The sequence below is a fragment of the Penicillium psychrosexuale genome (genome assembly GCF_028828465.1).
Source record: "Penicillium psychrosexuale strain IBT 29551 chromosome Unknown utg000002l, whole genome shotgun sequence".
NCBI lineage: Eukaryota > Fungi > Ascomycota > Eurotiomycetes > Eurotiales > Aspergillaceae > Penicillium > Penicillium psychrosexuale.
This window is the reverse complement of record NW_026643187.1, coordinates 5,425,771-5,444,512: the sequence shown is the minus strand read 5'-3', so window position 1 is coordinate 5,444,512 and position 18,742 is coordinate 5,425,771. Positions and strand designations below refer to the sequence as shown.

The 18,742-nt window shown below is 49.8% G+C and overlaps 7 protein-coding genes across 7 annotated transcripts; 4 read left to right on the top strand and 3 right to left on the bottom strand.

Annotated features, from left to right (window-relative positions):
* Positions 1-980: 980 nt before the first annotated feature.
* On the top strand, positions 981-2,609 carry N7518_003212 (snoRNA-binding rRNA-processing protein UTP15; the record flags this gene model as incomplete). Its single annotated transcript, XM_057184139.1, has 1 exon — positions 981-2,609. One exon carries the CDS (start codon positions 981-983, stop codon positions 2,607-2,609), a length of 1,629 nt encoding a protein of 542 aa, XP_057045589.1.
* Positions 2,610-2,770: 161 nt separating this feature from the next.
* On the bottom strand, positions 2,771-3,706 carry N7518_003211 (phytanoyl-CoA dioxygenase family protein; the record flags this gene model as incomplete). Its single annotated transcript, XM_057184138.1, has 1 exon — positions 2,771-3,706. One exon carries the CDS (start codon positions 3,704-3,706, stop codon positions 2,771-2,773), a length of 936 nt encoding a protein of 311 aa, XP_057045588.1.
* A 532-nt stretch (positions 3,707-4,238) lies between these two features.
* N7518_003210 (uncharacterized protein) lies at positions 4,239-4,868 on the top strand (the record flags this gene model as incomplete). The annotated part of the gene is made up of 1 exon (XM_057184137.1): positions 4,239-4,868. The coding sequence occupies one exon, from the start codon at positions 4,239-4,241 to the stop codon at positions 4,866-4,868; it is 630 nt and encodes a 209-aa protein (XP_057045587.1).
* Positions 4,869-5,038: 170 nt separating this feature from the next.
* Positions 5,039-6,358, bottom strand: N7518_003209 (putative sulfate/molybdate transporter; the record flags this gene model as incomplete). The annotated part of the gene is made up of 1 exon (XM_057184136.1): positions 5,039-6,358. The coding sequence occupies one exon, from the start codon at positions 6,356-6,358 to the stop codon at positions 5,039-5,041; it is 1,320 nt and encodes a 439-aa protein (XP_057045586.1).
* Positions 6,359-10,168: 3,810 nt separating this feature from the next.
* N7518_003208 (uncharacterized protein) lies at positions 10,169-14,798 on the top strand (the record flags this gene model as incomplete). The annotated part of the gene is made up of 5 exons (XM_057184135.1): positions 10,169-10,757; positions 10,806-10,864; positions 10,920-13,252; positions 13,306-13,954; positions 14,004-14,798. 5 exons carry the CDS (start codon positions 10,169-10,171, stop codon positions 14,796-14,798), a joined length of 4,425 nt encoding a protein of 1,474 aa, XP_057045585.1.
* A 1,519-nt stretch (positions 14,799-16,317) lies between these two features.
* Positions 16,318-16,689, bottom strand: N7518_003207 (uncharacterized protein; the record flags this gene model as incomplete). The annotated part of the gene is made up of 1 exon (XM_057184134.1): positions 16,318-16,689. One exon carries the CDS (start codon positions 16,687-16,689, stop codon positions 16,318-16,320), a length of 372 nt encoding a protein of 123 aa, XP_057045584.1.
* Positions 16,690-17,521: 832 nt separating this feature from the next.
* On the top strand, positions 17,522-18,361 carry N7518_003206 (uncharacterized protein; the record flags this gene model as incomplete). The annotated part of the gene is made up of 2 exons (XM_057184133.1): positions 17,522-18,113; positions 18,195-18,361. 2 exons carry the CDS (start codon positions 17,522-17,524, stop codon positions 18,359-18,361), a joined length of 759 nt encoding a protein of 252 aa, XP_057045583.1.
* Positions 18,362-18,742: the final 381 nt, after the last annotated feature.

Sequence of the window (18,742 nt, the reverse complement as noted above, 5' to 3'; positions counted from 1 at the left end):
AAGTGTCGCGGCTCCCCTCCCCACCTTTAGGGTTAGGCAGCTGCACCCCGATGGATCTCCGTTTCCCCCCCCCCACTGGAGATTGACCTGACTAGTAGCCACTCACAGTCCTAGTGAGATTCGAGATGCCTTTCATATATTGGCAATATTAGTGAGACTGTCTTGCCTCGCTTGCTCATCCTCTACGGGTTCTAGACGCTTTATGATTAATGATGTTGCCTGTGCCGGTGCCTCAAGTGGGCTTGTTGGGCAATCAATACCCACCAAGGCTACTATTATTAACATTGCGTATGGTTAAATTGCGGAAGCCTATGCTGTACAACGTACTTTGTATGCATATGTATCCATCCACTAGTTTTTAGCTTATCTTTAGGTCAAGTGATGAAAAAAAGTTGGGCTTACTGAGGGGAATCTCTTGAGACTGATCAATCTGATGAATGTGATACATATGTAAAAGCATTAATACTTCGTACTCGGTACATGACGTATTACCGGAGAATGGAATATATTATGCAGCCTGGCAGGTCTGCCGAGGAATGGTGCTTGTAGCCAGCCTCATTGAAATCAGAGGCAGAGAACTTCCAATGGCGCGGGCAAAAAAGTATCAGCCGAGGTATTTTTTACATTTCATTTTTTATTTTCCCTTAGACTCATCTTAACGAGGGGTCCAGTCTAGGCTCTGGCTGTGTCAGCCATTTCTTTGATTGATGTAAAGTCAAAGCCAATGCCAAGAATGCCAAGAGCTGATGTTGTGCCGTGTGGCCTCAGGCTGAAATTCGGAAAATTATGCCTCAGGCAGAGAATGCTACCGCCACCATTCCCGATTGGGCGAGACGAACTTTTTTGATCGGCAGAAAAAAGATGGTCTTCATGAACTTCATGATACTCTAGTCGGCTTAACATTATCACCTGTTGCTTATTTCGGGTTGCCCACCTGATTAATACCCCCAAATAATTACTGTCTATCCACCACTGCAACCATGGCGGCGCCCGTCCTGCCTCTGCAGCAGGTCAAGCTCGCCTCGTTACCCTCGACGCAGCTAACGCCCGAGCAACAATACTGGCGAACATTCAAAAACCCGCTCCTAATCCCGTCACCGGCCAATGGACCGGTCAATCTCATCACTCAGCCCTCCGTTCCTTCCTCTGCTGCGGCATTCCCCTCTCTCACACAACCGCCCGATGTCTTTACTGTGACAACAGGCGCACGAGTCCAGATCTATTCGATTCGCACACGGAAACTCCTGCGGACACTTACACGGTTTGACGACACCGTGCGCGGTACTGACGTTCGTCCCGATGGACGTGTCTTGGTTGCAGGTGACGACACCGGTTCCGTGCAAGTTTTCGATGTCAAATCGCGCGCCATCCTCAAGACGTGGAAGGACCACAAGCAGCCCGTGTGGGTGACCAAGTTCTCTCCTAGCGACCCTACAGCGGTCCTCACAGCCAGTGATGACCGTACAGTGCGGTTGTGGGACTTGCCGTCGCAAACCAGTGCGCGCACCTTTGTCGGTCACACCGATTACGTGCGCAGCGGTGCATTCATGCCTGGATCGATGGCTTCTTCTGGTCTGGTGGTTTCAGGCTCTTACGATCGGACTGTTCGACTGTGGGATCCTCGAGTTGGAAACCGTGCCGCTATGACGTTCAAGATGGGTGCGCCGATTGAGACTATTCTGCCCATGCCCGCCGGAACTACAGTTTTGGCCGCGGCCGATAACAAGATTGCGGTGCTGGATATTGTGGCTGGTAAGCCACTGCACATGATCCAGAGCCATCAAAAGACTGTCACTGCACTTGCGCTGGCCTCCAATGGCGAGCGATTGCTCAGTGGTGCACTCGATGGACACGTGAAGGTCTTTGAGACCACCGGGTGGAACCCCGTCTCCGGATCCAAATACCCATCACCCATTCTCTCTCTGCGCGCGATTACTTCCGGAACAGAATACGAGGATAAGCACATTGCTGTTGGTATGCAGTCAGGTCTTCTGTCTATCAAGACCCGACTGTCTGGCCAACAGAAGATCAAGGAGCGAGAACGCCGGAAGGAAATGGCAGCTCTGCTGGAGGGCAAATTGGAGGAGCACGACCGGGAAGTCGCTAAAAAGAAGAAGACCCGTGGCTCTGGATGGGAAAAGCGTCTGCGTGGACGTGATTTCATCGGAGAAGGTGTGGAGATTGTCATTGAAGGCCAGGACCGCAAGAAGCGTAAGAGAGAGCAGCCTTGGGAGAACGATCTCCGCAAGGCACGCTACTCTGTTGCATTGGACCAGGTCCTCAGCTCGGCCGACAAGACTTCGCAACTTACACTGCTTACGGCCCTGCGCCACCGCTCCGCCCTCCGTGCCTCGCTGAAGGACCGCGATGAGGTCACCCTCCAGCCTGTCCTGCAGTGGGTTTACAAGAACATCCGTGAACCCCGTTTGGTCGATCTCAGCGTCGAGGTCGCCATGAACCTTCTCGATATCTACTCTGGAAACCTGGGCCAGTCGGTGCAGGTCGACAAGATGGTGGAGCGTCTGCACCGCCGGGTGCGTGACGAAGTGGAGATGGCCCAACAAGCGTGGCAAACAAAGGGAATGCTTGACATGTTGAAGGCGACCTGATCTGACAGCCTTGAATCGCAACTTGGAGTTCGGGGTGTCTGGGATTCGCACACTGGTGTATATGGCGGGCCATCTTTTGTACAGGATTTGCATAAAGAATAAAAGTCGAACTATTTACCATTACTGACCGTAACATCATTCATTCGTATTCTAACTGTATATCAAGTATTCAACTTTGAGAACCCGCCAGCAGGCGGCTGCAACCAATTTCGCGCATCATACTCCCACCCATCGGCACCCTCAATAACATGGAAGGTATAAGCATACCGACTATTCAGGCTGGTATTCTTCTCACTCTTATGCAGAACATTCCCATGAATGAGCACAAGCGATCCAGCCTTGATATCAAGAATCTCCAGATCCTCATCTGTAGCCTCCTCACTCTTCTTCTCCTCCTCCATGCCTTTGGGGAGCGCAGGCCCCCGATTCTCAATAAACTCCGTCCCCGCCCCATTCTCCCTCCTTACAAACCTCCTAGCAATATGACCACCCTTCCTTCCCGTATGCGACCCCTTGTACATACCCAACGTCCCATTCGCCGGTCCCGCATCCTGCAGCGCATACCACCAGCCCACGGCCGAGGGCGGATCCGTATACAAAAACTCCGAATCGCGATGGGACGGCACGGCCCCACCAATCGAGGGCTGCTTGCAGATAATCATACTCTGCAGCACGCGGGGATCGACGAATCCCAAGGATCGCGCGACAGCAGCGTTCCGCTCGTTGAGCGAGATGGCCTTGAAAGGAGGCGACAGGGTATGTAGCGAGTGACCGATCTTGTTGACGGCGCGGTTTTTGGGCTTCAGGAGCGCGGCGCGACCGGTCACTGGATCCGGCTCGGTGCTGAACGCGTCGGGCTCGAAAAAGAAGCGGATCTTGTCGCCCGAGTTTAGGAAGTAGTCGTCGCCTACATGGTCGGCGGTTTCGTCGCCCGTTGTGAACTGGGTGAGGGGGTGGGATTCTAGTGGGAACTCCTCGAGGAGTTTGTTTGTCTCGGCGAGGAGAGCGGTGACTTCGGTTGGGGCGAGGTAGTCGGGGAGGACGAGGTACCCGTTCTCCTTGAAGGAGGCGACCTGAGCTTCGGTAAGTCCAGCCATGAAGTGCTTTTTGTTCCAGAGTTGGAGATGAGTTGGTTTCGATGTTGAAAAGCGGGGGAGATGATAAGCCGTTTTGATACGCCCAGTACCTTATCTGGGACCTCATCCATGCACGCGCATCTATGGACAACGCCTAGACGTTCAATATATGCTCTGTTTCCCCGGATCGGTTCTCGTGGGGTACCTCCAGACCTCTCGGCGACACGGATGGGTCTTTGCCTCTTCCATAGAGGTCGGTTGCCGCAGGAGACAATGATGCAAGCGGCAAGTAAAGCTTGCCACAGGACAGGGGAAGACGAAATATATAAACGTATCGAGATTCAACAGTTTGGACTTCGAAAGCAATAAGTACAACTTGTACATTGCATATATCAACATCTCACAGAGACGCTTCTACTACAAGCAAAGAAACATTAAAACCTCCCCGAAGGTTTAGTATTCTCCATTTACCCAACTAAACAGAACTGCAAAACTGCAAATCATCCCAAGTGGACCAGATCAATCTTTTACTTTTCCACATTTCACCGCTACGATGTCCGACTCCTTCATAAGCTCCACGTACTACTACAGTTCCACAACCAACGGCACCGACGGCAGGACTACAACCGGACACAGGTATTCGACAACTTCATACACCGAACCCGACGGCTCAACAGTCGTGCGTACAGCCCAGCAAGATCTAGGCCAACCGGCCGTCGTCGAAGAGCGACGATACGACAATACAGGCCAGGAGCAGCTAGCTTTACCCGAGCCTGGCGGTAGCTCTGCAGGTGGAATACGGCGCATCACGGAACTAGAGGATGACGTTTCAGATTCCAAAGATACCCCGACCCCAGATTCCGCGCCCAATGTCATGGCTGATATTAGGGGTGCGGCGGCTCAGCTCTTGGATGGGGACGGCGAGGACGATTCGTTTAGTTTGGTTTCTTCGCCATTGGGGTCTAGGGTTTATGACCCCGTGACTGGCAATTATAATGACTCCGAGTATGATATAGGTGGCGTTACTCGGCGCCATAGAGAGGGTCGCCAGTTTGGACGGGATGTGAATTTTGCTTCGGATGGCTTTTCGTCTGCGGCGAGGGAGGACCGCCCGTATGAGAATCCTAGTACAGGTACCAGGCTACAGAGAGGAAGTGATGTGGATGTTAGGGATGTACTATAGGTGAGTGTATTGGTGAGTGTGTTGATGAATATTTGCATTTGCTTATGGTGAGTAATTGCGCTTGCTTTTGCTATATAAAAAAAGAAAAAAATGCATATCTGGTGGATTCTTTACGTATATGTTGTGAAGGATATCATGAGATTTCAAACCCCAAAATTCCACACCAATGTCTAGTCACGTAGACGTAGACGTCCCTCTGACCAGCGGCTACGCGCCTGCTCCCACCATTTCGGGATGTCGTAGGACCAGTGGCAAAGCATACCAGCAATGAAGCCAATCGCATCATTTTTGAACCCTACCAGTAAACCCACAGTGACCATCATGACAATCCAGCGGCGACTGCGTTCTTCATCTGTAAGCATGGGACCAATATGCTGTTCAATGTTCGACACAAGGCCACCACCGGTCTGGTTGAGGTCCCGAGCACCCGTGGTGTTGAGGCTCTCGCCGACGCTAAGCAGCTCCGTACCAGCTGCAATGACCATTACACCAAGGAAGGCAGCAGGAAATCGCTTCAGGAGGTCAACCAAAGTCTCTCCGAAGAGAAGGCCAATGATAAGTTTCAACAGGCCGAGGAAAATCACACTCGCTCCCGAGCGAGCGCCGAACCGATACTGCGCGGCAAGACCACCGGAGCCATGGCAGACGGGCATAGCACCGAACCAGCAGCCAATCAAGTTCATACCGGCCACACTCAACCCGACGTGGGTGATGGAAGGAGTGCGCACATCCGGCAGTAGATCACTCGCCAAGTGGACAACCGCCACAATAGAGTTCAGGGTGGTAAGAGGAATTTGACCAATACCAGCGTCCACAGCACCGACACGCCATTGATGTGGGGTCGGAACCAGAGCGAAAGGATGCCACACCTCGAAAGCGGGCATGTGCCCAGCGAGTGTAGTCCGAATAATAGCAAACACCAGACCTAGCACCAACACGGCAATTGCATAGGGTACACGGCGATAAATATTGGTGAGCAGAAGCGCAACAAATGCAGCGACTGCCCAGATACGGTTATCGGCCCAGGAGGGGCTGGTCCAGCCCAATGGGTGCAGCATGCTGCTACAGGCTGCGATGATCAGGGATAATCCTGCCCCGACTTGGATACCCTTGATAACCGGAATGGGAATCACACTGGCGAACCAGTGCAAGATACCCGTCAAGCTGAAGACAAGGATACAGCCGCCGACGAAGATCCCCGCTGCAGCGATCGTGCCATTTGAGAAACTGCGCGCGATAGCCACTGCGGCGATTGCCTTCATCGGCTGGACTGGCAGTGGAATACCGAAGAACAAACCAGTTAGAATATTGAAAATCCCAGAGAAGATCAATGTACTGGCGAGAGAGACTGTGCCGTTGACAGCTAGCGCAAGCGCGATAGGCAGGAATGTGCCTAGATCGCCGAGCGAGCCTGAGATCTCGGAGACATAGTGGCGCTTGAAGGTGCGCAGATTGTAAGCGTTGATTTCACGTAGTGATTGGATTGCCATGGTGAGATGATATTTCTGGGCTCATGAAGAGGAAAGGAGGGGAGGAGGGCTTCCAAGTTTGTTTTATTCCCATCGGAGCCCGCCGATCTGCCCCGCTGACATCGGCCTCGATTGGAATCCTGTTTCAATTTGGCCTGTCACTTGATTTAGGTACCGATCTAGGTTCCATGGATGGATATGTGATTGCTTAGCTAAGATTCTGCATTATTTACACTCAGCATCCCCAGGTGTCCGAAATCATCCCAAAACAATTACACGCGCTTTTTATGAAGATAGCAACGGCTTAGAGTGCTGAATATGTCTATACTCTCTACATATATCTCTCAATGGTACATATTAAGTACTGCAAACAAACAAATCACAATAATGTATACTATGTGGGAATAGAAGCACTGTCCGAATAGCCTTCGAAGCCTCGACTATATATGTAACTTGTGAATTGAAAAAGAAATTGAGCATGAAACATATGGCGAAGAGTACATAATATAGTCTCCATTGATTTACTGTCTCATGGCAAGGTCTAAACTATCAAAGCCTCAATGACTCACTCCGTAACAGTCACGCCGGTCTTGGAGTGTATATAGATAGGCAAAGTTGATGCCTGTATATAGACTAGTAGTTTTGGCTCATTGGCGTGGGATCCGTCGATTCGTCTACTGATAGACACCGCGAGTGCAGCTTCGACTGTCACATGTCGGATGAATATTGGAAGGTGCGACCAGATGGTTTGCAGGTTTGCCCTAGCTCCTTCCCTTCTGGTCAAAAATCGTCACCCACTCCAGTTTCTCATGACCTTAAGCCACTTGAAAGGTATAAATACCCCCTCTTCCCCCCAATTTCTCTTTCTCTTTCTTTCCTCCTTCACACCTCTCGGTTTTGGCACCCCCACTTTCAATGGCATCCATCCATCATCCACTATAACCATGGCAACCTCAGACCATACCAACCTTCCACCATGTCAACCTTATATCATGGCCTCGACAACCCTATATGATGAAAACCTTCTACTGTGGCCTTGACAATCTTTCACCGTGGCAACCATCAACCATGACCTTAACAACCATCCAACATGTCAACCATTTAACATTTCAATCCTGAAACCTTCCAAGATGACAATAACCTTCCGTCATAACAACAACCTTCCTTCAAGACAATGACCTTCCTTCCTGACAACCTTCCATCGTGATCTTCCCCCTTGGCCCTGATTGGTATCTTCTACCATGGCCCCAACAACCTTCTACTACAACCGTTCATGGTAATATGCATTCATTCTTTGGTCTTACATGTTTGAACTCGCTAACTCGTTTCTAGCAAATCTCCTTCCTCTCCCTCAAAATCCCACTCCATATGCCCTACCCCACCTCATCCCTATCCCCCTCCCCTCGTCGCCTCACAACAATCCAGCAGCCAGAAATCGTTCTGGTCGACAGACTTGCAGTGGAAGCACTCCGGCCGGTAGTTTAAATGCTACCCACTGCAAGTTTCCAGCAACTGGGCGTGGCCTCGCAAAGCGACTCAGTCGACAAGCTTATGGTGAAAGCACTCCGGCCGGTAGTTTAAATGCTACTCACCATAAGTTGCCTCGGGGCAAATCAACAACCGGGCGTGGCTTCGTAAAGCGACTCGGACGGCAACAGCTGTTTGCTGTATAAACGGATATCGACAGACTCACAGTGGAAGCACTCCGGCCGGTAGTTTAAATGCTACCCACTGTGAGTTTCCAGCAGCTGGGCGTGGCCTCGCAAAGCGACCCAGTCGACAAGCTTATGGTGAAAGCACTCCGGCCGGTAGTTTAAATGCTACTCACCATAAGTTGCCTCGGGGCAAATCAACAACCGGGCGTGGCTTCGCAAAGCGACTCGGACGGCAACAGCTTTTTTTCAGCTGCCACGGACAAATTCATTATATTCCCACATCCATCCCACCCCAATCCCTTATCCCCATCCTCATCCTCATCTTCATATTGTCTTCCTTCAGCCGCTCTACTGGAGCCAAGCCTTTTTGCAGCACCATCACTGGCACATGTCTTGCCACCATGGTTCGACCTCAATGGCATCAAGCGACCAATATTGAGTCACACCAAGCAACTTAGACTCTAGGTCAAACATCCACTCCCCGATACATAGCCTCTCGAATCACGATCGACGCTTGATTCGGATATTGTTAAGATGCCTTGGCTTGCAACTCCAACTATCCCCACACCTACAAGCCATCTGTCAAATCCATCTTCTCTGGAGACATCGACCCCAAGCCCAACGAGATCTTCGGTAACTGGTTTCCCACTGGCTGTGGTGTCTACTTTCAGCTTGTGTTCTCACTCGAGTTCAATATCCGCGGAGGCGACGAGGAAGGAATGATTTTGCATGAACAATGAACACTATTTTAAATCCATTATTTGCTCCTTTTGATTTACCAACCATGTAGATGTAAATAATTCCTTTATCGACTTTCAGGCCGTGTTGTTGATTCGGTTTTGCGAGGTAGGCGTTGCAATTAGATCCTGCACTTAGCTCTTGTTTTGGAGATGACTTATAAGATTGATCGCTTGAGCTTTGTATCATTTGTTATAAGCCAGTTCTTTGAATACTGAAGAGTGCGGTCAATTCAAAATAGTATGGGGAGATAACGGAGATAACGGTAACCCTGGAACCTCCGGGAGGCACGAGCAAGCCCAGCTCCACTTTGTCAAACCGCGCAAACAGCGAAAGACAATCTGTAGCATGTGATAGCATGTGATCGTATGTTGTATGCATAATCGCATCATTATTCCGCGAGACATGGTTAGTCCACGGGTCCCCCGAGTGCCATTATTTATTAATTCGGTACTATTAACTACAACATATAGTATGTAGTGTCACGGCGAGATCAATATAGTCTATCGAAAACAGTATATTGTTTACTCCGTAGAGGAACCTTACATAGATGCATACTGGGGTAATCTGCGCTCCACCAGGTACGGATCAAAAAGTGGCGACAAGCAACCTTGCAAGCCAACAATGAAGCCACCTAATGCACAAGATTCGCCACATCCAGATGCTTTGTACAGGACCACAACCGTGCTCGTGTACGTAGTACATGTTGTAAAGTGCCTAGTCCCGGCTTAACGGGTCTCAGGGTTCAAAGATCAAAGGGTGCCGATGTGTTCCCGAGCCGATGCAGGCCCAATTTGACCGAATTTTCATCCGAGTCTTAGATAGGTATGGTCTGTAATAATCAATAAAGGGATACTGGAAGAAAATGTGGGGCGCAAAGATTTTAGATATGCACTCGCAAGCTCTACTGCGTCTGGCAAATCAGAATTAGATTTATGTACAGCGCGTACCGTCCACGGCTTCGCATAAGCTCGGGAGCCGAGGCTCGGGATCTCCAATCTCCGTGTTCCGGGTCCCGGGGTCGAAAAAAGTGCCGCTGACTCAGCAGAATGCTTAGAAAACCCTTAGGTTCCGTGGCGGCGATAGCGGGCAGTTAAGGATGCAGTTATCGCGACTAGGGTCCCTTACGGCAAACTTGGCGCAACTTGGCGAGCCCGATTCGATGTCGATCTGTTCGTATCCCGTGCCGAATCATTGCCCTGGGATCGTAATATCGTAACAGGGCACAACTCCACTTATATCTCTTCCATTGCCTTCAATTGCTCCGACCTCCGACTCCGACCCACAGTTCTCATTACAATGGAAGATGTCATCCAAAAACGGAAACGTAGTGCCTAGGCTTTAAATATCTGATCGCGCCCGCATTTGTGTGATTTTCCATTATAATTAATTTCTCTCTAAGCCTCCCTGTGCTCGTTCCTTATTCTATCTCGGCACGATGACGTCCGAGAAAGACTCCTTCGAGCTGACGGAAAAGGATGAACAACCACCCCATACCGGATCGACTCTCGGGAGAGTCCAGTCTATGACATACATCAACCAAAACGATGTTGACACCCTCACGAGAATAGCCACTGAACATTCACACCGGCAACCGGCCCCTGGAACCTCGGATAACCTAGAAGCCCTCGCCGAACAAGATCCAGCTCTCGACCCCCAATCTGGAAAGTTCGACCTGCAAAAATGGCTAAAAGCGGCTTTCAAAGACCTCAACCGGGATGGCCCCTCGGGACATACATCGGACGTCGTTTTCAAAAACCTCAACATATATGGATCGGGCGCTGCGCTGCAGTTCCAAGATACAGTTACATCGACCCTGACCGCCCCTTTTCGGTTGCCCCAAATCATTCGTGAATCACACTCTCCTCAAAGGCGAATCCTCAAGGACTTCAATGGCATTTTAAAAAGTGGCGAGATGCTGCTTGTGCTTGGTCGGCCAGGTGCCGGTTGTAGTACGCTACTGAAGTCCATGACTGGAGAGCTGCATGGTTTGAAGATGGATAAGGAGAGTGTCATTCATTACAATGGTAAGAATTGAGCTCCCGCATCCTTTAGTTAAAGCTAACAGTCATTAGGAATTCCTCAAACTCGCATGATGAAAGAGTTCAAGGGCGAACTAGTATACAACCAAGAGGTACAGTCGCAACATACCACGCCAATGAGAATATCGCTAATTTTGAATTCTATAGGTTGACAGACACTTCCCTCACTTGACCGTCGGTCAGACTTTGGAGTTTGCAGCTGCAACACGAACTCCCGCCCATCGGTTCCAAGGCATGTCACGCGCAGAATTTGCCAAATACATGGCTCAGATCATCATGGCTGTCTTTGGATTGAGCCACACATACAACACGCGCGTCGGAGATGATTTCATCCGTGGTGTTTCCGGTGGTGAGCGAAAGCGTGTCAGTATTGCAGAGATGGCCCTAGCCCATGCTCCAATCGCTGCCTGGGACAACTCCACTCGAGGATTAGATTCCGCCACCGCATTGAAGTTTGTCGAGGCTTTGCGACTGTCCTCTGATATCACTGGCGCGTGTCAAGCAGTCGCTGCTTATCAAGCCAGTCAAAGCATCTACGATGTATTTGACAAGGTGATTGTACTTTACGAAGGCCACCAAGTATTCTTCGGGGCTGCTTCCGCAGCCAAGTCTTACTTTGAGAACCAGGGGTGGGATTGCCCGACTCGGCAGACTACTGGAGATTTCCTCACTTCGATCTCGAATCCCCAGGAGCGGAGAGCCAAGCCTGGCATGGAAAATCGTGTTCCCCGTACTCCTGCGGACTTTGAGGCTGCATGGCTGAAGTCACCTGAATACAAGCAATTGCTAAATGAAATTGTTGAATATGAAGGACAAAATCCTGTTGGAGATGATGTGCAAGCCCTAGCTGATTTACAGAATTGGAAGCGTGGCGTCCAGGCTAAACATACTCGACCCAAGTCTCCATACATCATCAGCGTTTATATGCAAATCAGACTCAACACCGTTCGCGCCTACCAACGACTCTGGAACGATGCTGCCTCCACCATATCTGTGGTGGTCACTAATATTATCATGGCTTTGATCATCGGATCTGTCTTCTACGATACCCCGAATGCAACTGTGGGCTTTACCTCGAAATGTGCAACTCTGTTCTTCGCCGTCCTGCTCAATGCCCTCACAGCAATGTCCGAAATCAACAATCTCTATTCACAACGCCCAATCGTCGAAAAACATGCCTCCTTTGCCTTTTATCATCCTTTCACAGAAGCTATTGCTGGTGTGATTAGTGATATCCCAGTTAAGTTTGTCTTATCTGTCGTGTTCAACATCATCCTATACTTTCTAGCTGGTCTACAACGAGAACCTTCCAACTTCTTCCTCTATTTCCTCATCACTTTCATCATCACGTTCGTCATGAGTGCCATCTTCCGCACACTAGCCGCTGTCACCAAGACTATTTCCCAGGCAATGGGTCTCGCAGGCGTCATGATTTTGATCCTCGTTGTTTACACCGGTTTTGTCCTCCCTATTCCGTCTATGCATCCATGGTTCAATTGGATTCATTATCTCAATCCGATCTTCTACGCCTTCGAGATACTGGTTGCCAACGAGTTTCATGCTCGCGAGTTCCCTTGCTCAAGTTTCGTTCCCTCCTATGCCGACCTATCAGGAGAAGCATTCAGCTGCACTGCGCCTGGTTCGTTGGCAGGCGCCAGAACAGTCAACGGTGACCGGTTCATGGCAATGAACTACAACTACAGCTACGCCCACGTCTGGCGAAACTTTGGTATCCTGATAGGCTTCCTGATCGCTTTCATGGCCATCTACTTTATCGCGACCGAGCTGAACTCCGCTACTACAAGTGCCGCTGAAGCTCTCGTCTTCCGTCGCGGTCACGAGCCTGCCAGTTTACGCCAGGATCATAAGTCTGGATCTGATGTTGAAAGCACCGAGACATCTAAAGACTACGCTGCTGCGGGTACTGGGGAAAAAGGAATGGGTGCTATCCAGGCTCAGACAGATACCTTCACTTGGCGCAATGTGTGCTATGATATCGAGATTAAGGGCGAACCACGTCGTCTTTTGGACAATGTTTCTGGATGGGTCAAACCTGGAACCCTGACTGCACTTATGGGTGTCAGTGGCGCTGGAAAGACCACTTTGCTGGATGTATTAGCACACCGTACATCGATGGGTGTTATTACTGGTGATATGTTTGTCAATGGTCGTCCACTGGATCAGAGTTTCCAGCGCAAGACAGGTTATGTTCAACAGCAGGATCTTCACCTCGATACTGCTACTGTGCGTGAGTCTCTGCGATTCAGTGCCATGTTACGTCAGCCAGCCTCTGTTTCGGTTAAAGAGAAGTATGCCTATGTCGAGGATGTGATCAGCATGTTGAAGATGGAGGAGTTTGCTGAAGCCATTGTCGGTGTTCCTGGTGAGGGTCTAAACGTCGAGCAGCGCAAGCTGTTGACTATCGGTGTTGAATTGGCCGCCAAACCAAAGCTACTACTCTTTTTGGATGAGCCTACCAGGCAAGTACCCTATACAACAAATTCATTCCTTACCAATGCTAACTATTTCTCAGTGGTCTCGACTCTCAGAGTTCTTGGGCTATTTGTTCATTCCTTCGCGACCTTGCTTCGCACGGCCAAGCAGTTCTTTGCACAATCCATCAACCCAGCGCCATGCTCTTCCAACAATTCGATCAGCTACTGTTCCTCGCCCGAGGCGGTAAGACTGTGTACTTCGGTCCGGTTGGAGATAACTCTAGCACAATGCTCGAGTACTTCGAATCCAACGGTGCGCGGAAGTGTGCGGATAACGAGAACCCAGCTGAATACATGCTGGGCATTGTCAACGCTGGTCAGAATGACAAGGGCATGGACTGGTTCGACGTGTGGAAGCAGAGCAACGAAAGCACGGAGGTCCAGAATGAGATCAATCGAATTCATAAAGAAAAGGAAAATGAACCCCCCGCCACTGATGATTCAGCACAAAATCACTCTGAATTCGCCATGCCGTTCTGGTTCCAGATTAACGAAGTCACATACCGCGTGTTCCAGCAATACTGGCGCATGCCAGCCTACATTTTGGCGAAATGGGGACTTGGAATTGTCTCTGGTCTATTCATTGGTTTCTCTTTCTATGGTGCCAAAACATCGCTGCAAGGCATGCAGACTGTCGTCTACTCCTTGTTCATGATTTGTACAATCTTCTCGTCATTGGCTCAACAGGTAAGCCAAATCTAGAATCAAGCAAGTGAACATACGCTAATCTCACCAGATCATGCCCGTCTTCGTCAGCCAGCGATCACTCTACGAGGGACGTGAACGTCCCAGCAAATCCTACTCCTGGAAAGCTTTCCTCATCGCCAACATGGTTGTGGAGCTGCCCTACATGGTCATCATGGGTATATTGACCTATGGCTCCTACTTCTATGCCGTCGTTGGAATCCCCGATTCGTTGACCCAGGGAACCGTCCTCCTGTTCTGCATTATTTTCTTCATCTACGCCAGCACCTTCACCCACATGGTCATTGCTGGTCTCCCAGACGAAACCACCGCCAGCGCGGTCGTCGTTCTTCTCTTCGCGATGTCTCTCACCTTCTGTGGTGTGATGCAGCCCCCCGATGCTCTTCCCGGGTTCTGGATCTTCATGTACCGCGTCTCGCCATTCACATACTGGATCGGCGGCATGGCAAGCACACAGCTTCACAATCGCCAGGTGGTGTGCTCGACCGCCGAACTAGCCATCTTCAATCCTCCCTCTGGCTATACTTGCGGGCAGTACCTCATGAAGTATGCCGCCGCCGCTGGTGGACAGATAACTAATCCCGACGCCACGAGTGAGTGCGGCTACTGCTCTCTCAAAGTTGCGGATCAGTTCATGGAGACGGCCGGTATCTACTACGGTGATCGGTGGCGCAACTTCGGTATTATGTGGGCTTTCATTATTTTCAACACCTTCGTGGCTACTCTCATGTACTATCTTGTCCGCGTGAAGCGGTGGAACAGTGCGGATCTGAAGGCCTCGATGATGAAATTCATTCCTGGGAAAAAATCGAAGAGTGCCAAGTAGATTGTGTCACTGCCTCCATGTTAATATTTGCCATTTTTCGGTGTTTTTGTCCTTCCTTCTAATGTTTCTTTTTGGGCCAGCTACTGATGTTGCTGTATATCTATGTTACATTTGGTTATATTGAGTCTTTTACACTGCGTTGCATAAAGAGACATTGTCCTAATACACTACATATATATATCTTGCCATATATATCACTTCATGATACCCGTTCGTGTCAAATTTACTCTACTTAAGTACCTATTGCAACCGTAAAATTAAGCTTCTTCATACTGCAAGTTACCATAAGCCATTCTCAGGAGCCATGCTCACATCTCCACAGTAGGCCGACCTCCCAATCTGTCAAGTGGACAATGAGCTTCTCATCAGCATCAGTTCTTCATCGCGGGCTATATGGTGCAACTGGATATATCTCTGAGAGAAATAAAGACGAAAGCTCACACAAGACGTGCTAATAGGTACTACACATCTTACTGGTTGCTTGGGTGACTCCCGTAGCGTATAATTCCTAGATATGAATAGCTTGACATGTGCAATCTACCACAGACCGTGCCTTGATATTCGAGGTCTCCTACGACGAGCCACTTATTAAAACCAAAGAGTGCATTCATTTCAATCAAAACATTAAGTACAAGAGAGCAAAAAGAAAGATGGACGAGGATCTGTGCGTGTAGGGTGTAGGGTGTAGGGCTTTACGGTGTGCCTTCCTGCAAATCATGCAAACTCTTGATCAACTCGCTTAGCTCTTCGACAGAAAGGGAAGGAACGACCCAGCAGGAAGGATGGACCCTTCAGATCGGGACATCCCCAAGGTCTATAGACTGTAGCTAAGACAATACATTGACTATCTCGTGAATATCTAGAGTCCTGGGCAAGCAAGTAGGACATATAAAAACCATGATATCCATTGTTCTTGAATAGGATTGAGGCAACAATGACAGGTTATTGTTCTTGAATAGGGTCGAAGTGACAATGGCAGGGTATTGACATGCACCTGCCTATTTCACGTGCCAGTAGGTCTCTACGTGCCTTCCCATTTCAGAGGTTGTGCTGTTTCCCACAACCTATAAATACCCCCTCCCCCCAATTTCCTTCTTCTCTCTTTCTTCCTCTTTCACTTCACCTTTCTTTGCTTGCGACAACGCACACCGCCACACCACGACACTTCGACACCAGGTAGGACACTTGACACTTGGCACTTGACTTTGATACTGACACTTCCATATTAGGACTTCCATACTAACACTTCCTCCCTTACCCTCCTACACTTACCCTCCTACACTAACCCCTCCACACTAACACTTGACAATGACAATGGTACTTCACACTAACAACACTAACACTAGGACACTAACACTAGGACACTAACACTTCAACACCAGACTCACCTGGAACGATGGGGACACGACGGGGACGACGATGGGGGACGACGGTGGAGGACAACTGGCGGGGGCATTCGACAGCAGACTCACCTGTGACGAGCGGCACTGAAGGGGGATGGGCAGCGGGCTGCCACGGTTCAAGATGCCAGTGAGGACACATAAAGAGGAGGATGGGCTGCTGGTGAGAGAACGGTGGGGTTTGGCAGGGACTGCCACGGTTCAAGATGCCAGTGAGGACACATAAAGAGGAGGAGGAGCTGCTGGTGAGAGATAGGGGGACGCTGCACGGGCGACCGTTTGAGCGCATCAGAGATATGAAGCACACCAGGACTCGTTTCTCGGACACAGTGGGGCGTTCGTCTTCTCAAGCCTCGGCGTTCGCCTAAGCAACGGACATAGGAGATCTGCTCTTCTGGTGCTGTGGACTCTGGTGGAAGTGGGTTCGGGGGAGAAGGAGGGTGGTGGGCACTTTGCTCTGTGATGAATCGGTCTTGGTGATGCACATCCATCGGACGTGGCGACACCCTCTGTGACGGCCGGGCAAGCTTGATCGGAGGCTCGCAATTGACCTACTGAGAGCAAATTCTGCACTTGATGCTTATCTTGTGCAGTATCCTTGTGGGCTTGTGGGTGTGGGCTGTGGGTTATTTATTGTCTGTTGTCTGTTGTCTGTTGTCTGTTGTCTGTTGTCTGTTGTCTGTTGTCTGTTGTCTGTTGTCTGTTGTCTGTTGTCTGTTGTCTGTTGTCTGTTGTCTGTTGTCTGTTGTCTGTTGTCTGTTGTCTGTTGTCTGTTGTCTGTTGTCTGTTGTCTGTTGTCTGTTGTCTGTTGTCTGTTGTCTGTTGTCTGTTGTCTGTTGTCTGTTGTCTGTTGTCTGTTGTCTGTTGTCTGTTGTCTGTTGTCTGTTGTCTGTTGTCTGTGTCTGTTGTCTGTTGGCTGTTGGTTGTTGGTTGTTATGTATTGTCTGTGTCCGTTGTCCGTTGTCCGTTATATGTGGGTTGTTGGCTGTGGGTTGTTGGCAATTGACTGGTCAATTCGTCGATTCATTCAGACGTGATTGAAGCCTCCACGGTGTGAAACCCTAACAGGCGAACCAGTCTAATATCTTATCATTTTACTCAGTCTCTTCAATACTATATCAATCTACTGTGGTTAAAATAAAGCATTCCAACCGTTGGATCCATTTTATAGATCCAAGGATCGTCACTAGAAACCTTATCCGTCTTATCAGTAACGCACAGACCAACGGTCCGGACACATCTGCATCAACGTCAAGGCCGCAGTAACACCGCGCAACAAACCAACCAATCGTTAGACACCCTTCGAGGTCCCAAAACACCAACATGGATCCAGATCCCGGAATTCCCATAGAACCCGCCCCCTCTGTCTTCAACTACGTGCTCTCCTTCCTCCTCGTCGGCGTCGCATGGGGCTTCACAACCCCCTTTATCCGGCGCGCAGCAGCAGACTTCAACGCCCGACAAGCGAAGCAAGCAAACGACTCAACCACCTCAGCGCGCAGAAGAAGACGCTCACAAGACTCGGCGCGAGCCGGGTTCACAGACGCGGGCGAGGCACAGGAATTACTCTCTCGGGAAGAAGAAGACAGCGACTCCGGTGCCGATGTGCCGAGGCGGAGTACGAGCAGTGACGTGAACCGGAAACCAAAGACCGCGGGTCCGGATGCTGGACTTGCTGAACAGAGCGGGAGCCGCGATACGGAAGACAGGGAAGGCGGCGCAGACGAGGACGAGGACGATGTGCCCATGCCGGCGTGGAGACACGGAGGTCCGGTGAAGCAGTCGTGGCTGCGGGCGAAGATTGTTTCTATTTTCTGGACGGTTGTTAATCTGCTCCGTACGCCTGCGTATGCGATTCCCTTGGTTATCAACCTCACGGGCAGTATTTGGTTTTTTTTGCTTGTTGGGAAACATGGTGAGTGCTATTGGCTTTCTTTGCTCTTAGGTTCTAGTGTTGCCGTTTGGGGTGCGGAATTGCTAACGCATTGCTGTGTAGAACTTTCTTTGACTGTGCCGCTGGCAAACTCGAGTGCGTTCTTGTTTACGGTTCTTGGGGAGTGGTATGTTGACCGCAAGGTGATTGCGAAGGAGACTTGGTTGGGGATGGGGCTGGTACTTGGAGGGATTGCATTATGTGTGCATTCTAAGAATCAGGCTTCTTGAAGTTATTTTCGATTTGGGTTACGGAGTTGGTGCTGATATATTTGGTGTCAGTGTATTTGGTGCACTAGACACTTGTTGGACGATGCTTTTTTGGTACCTCATAGGGAAGTTCATAGTTAATGGAAGGATATCACTATATTCAATAATTGAAACCTCGCAAAACTAAACCCTGACTTTTACTGCGTGGTTCATGTGATGCTTCGGGTTGACCTACAAAAATACAGTTTCTTTGCAATGAACACAGAATTGGCGGAAATAATATTCTCCTCCATATCGACAGATAGAGTACACAAATTCCACGCCATAAAATAAAAGCAAAAGCATGAGCCCAAGGATACATATGCAAGGGCAAGCACATGCAAAGGATGCACCAAGTCGAGA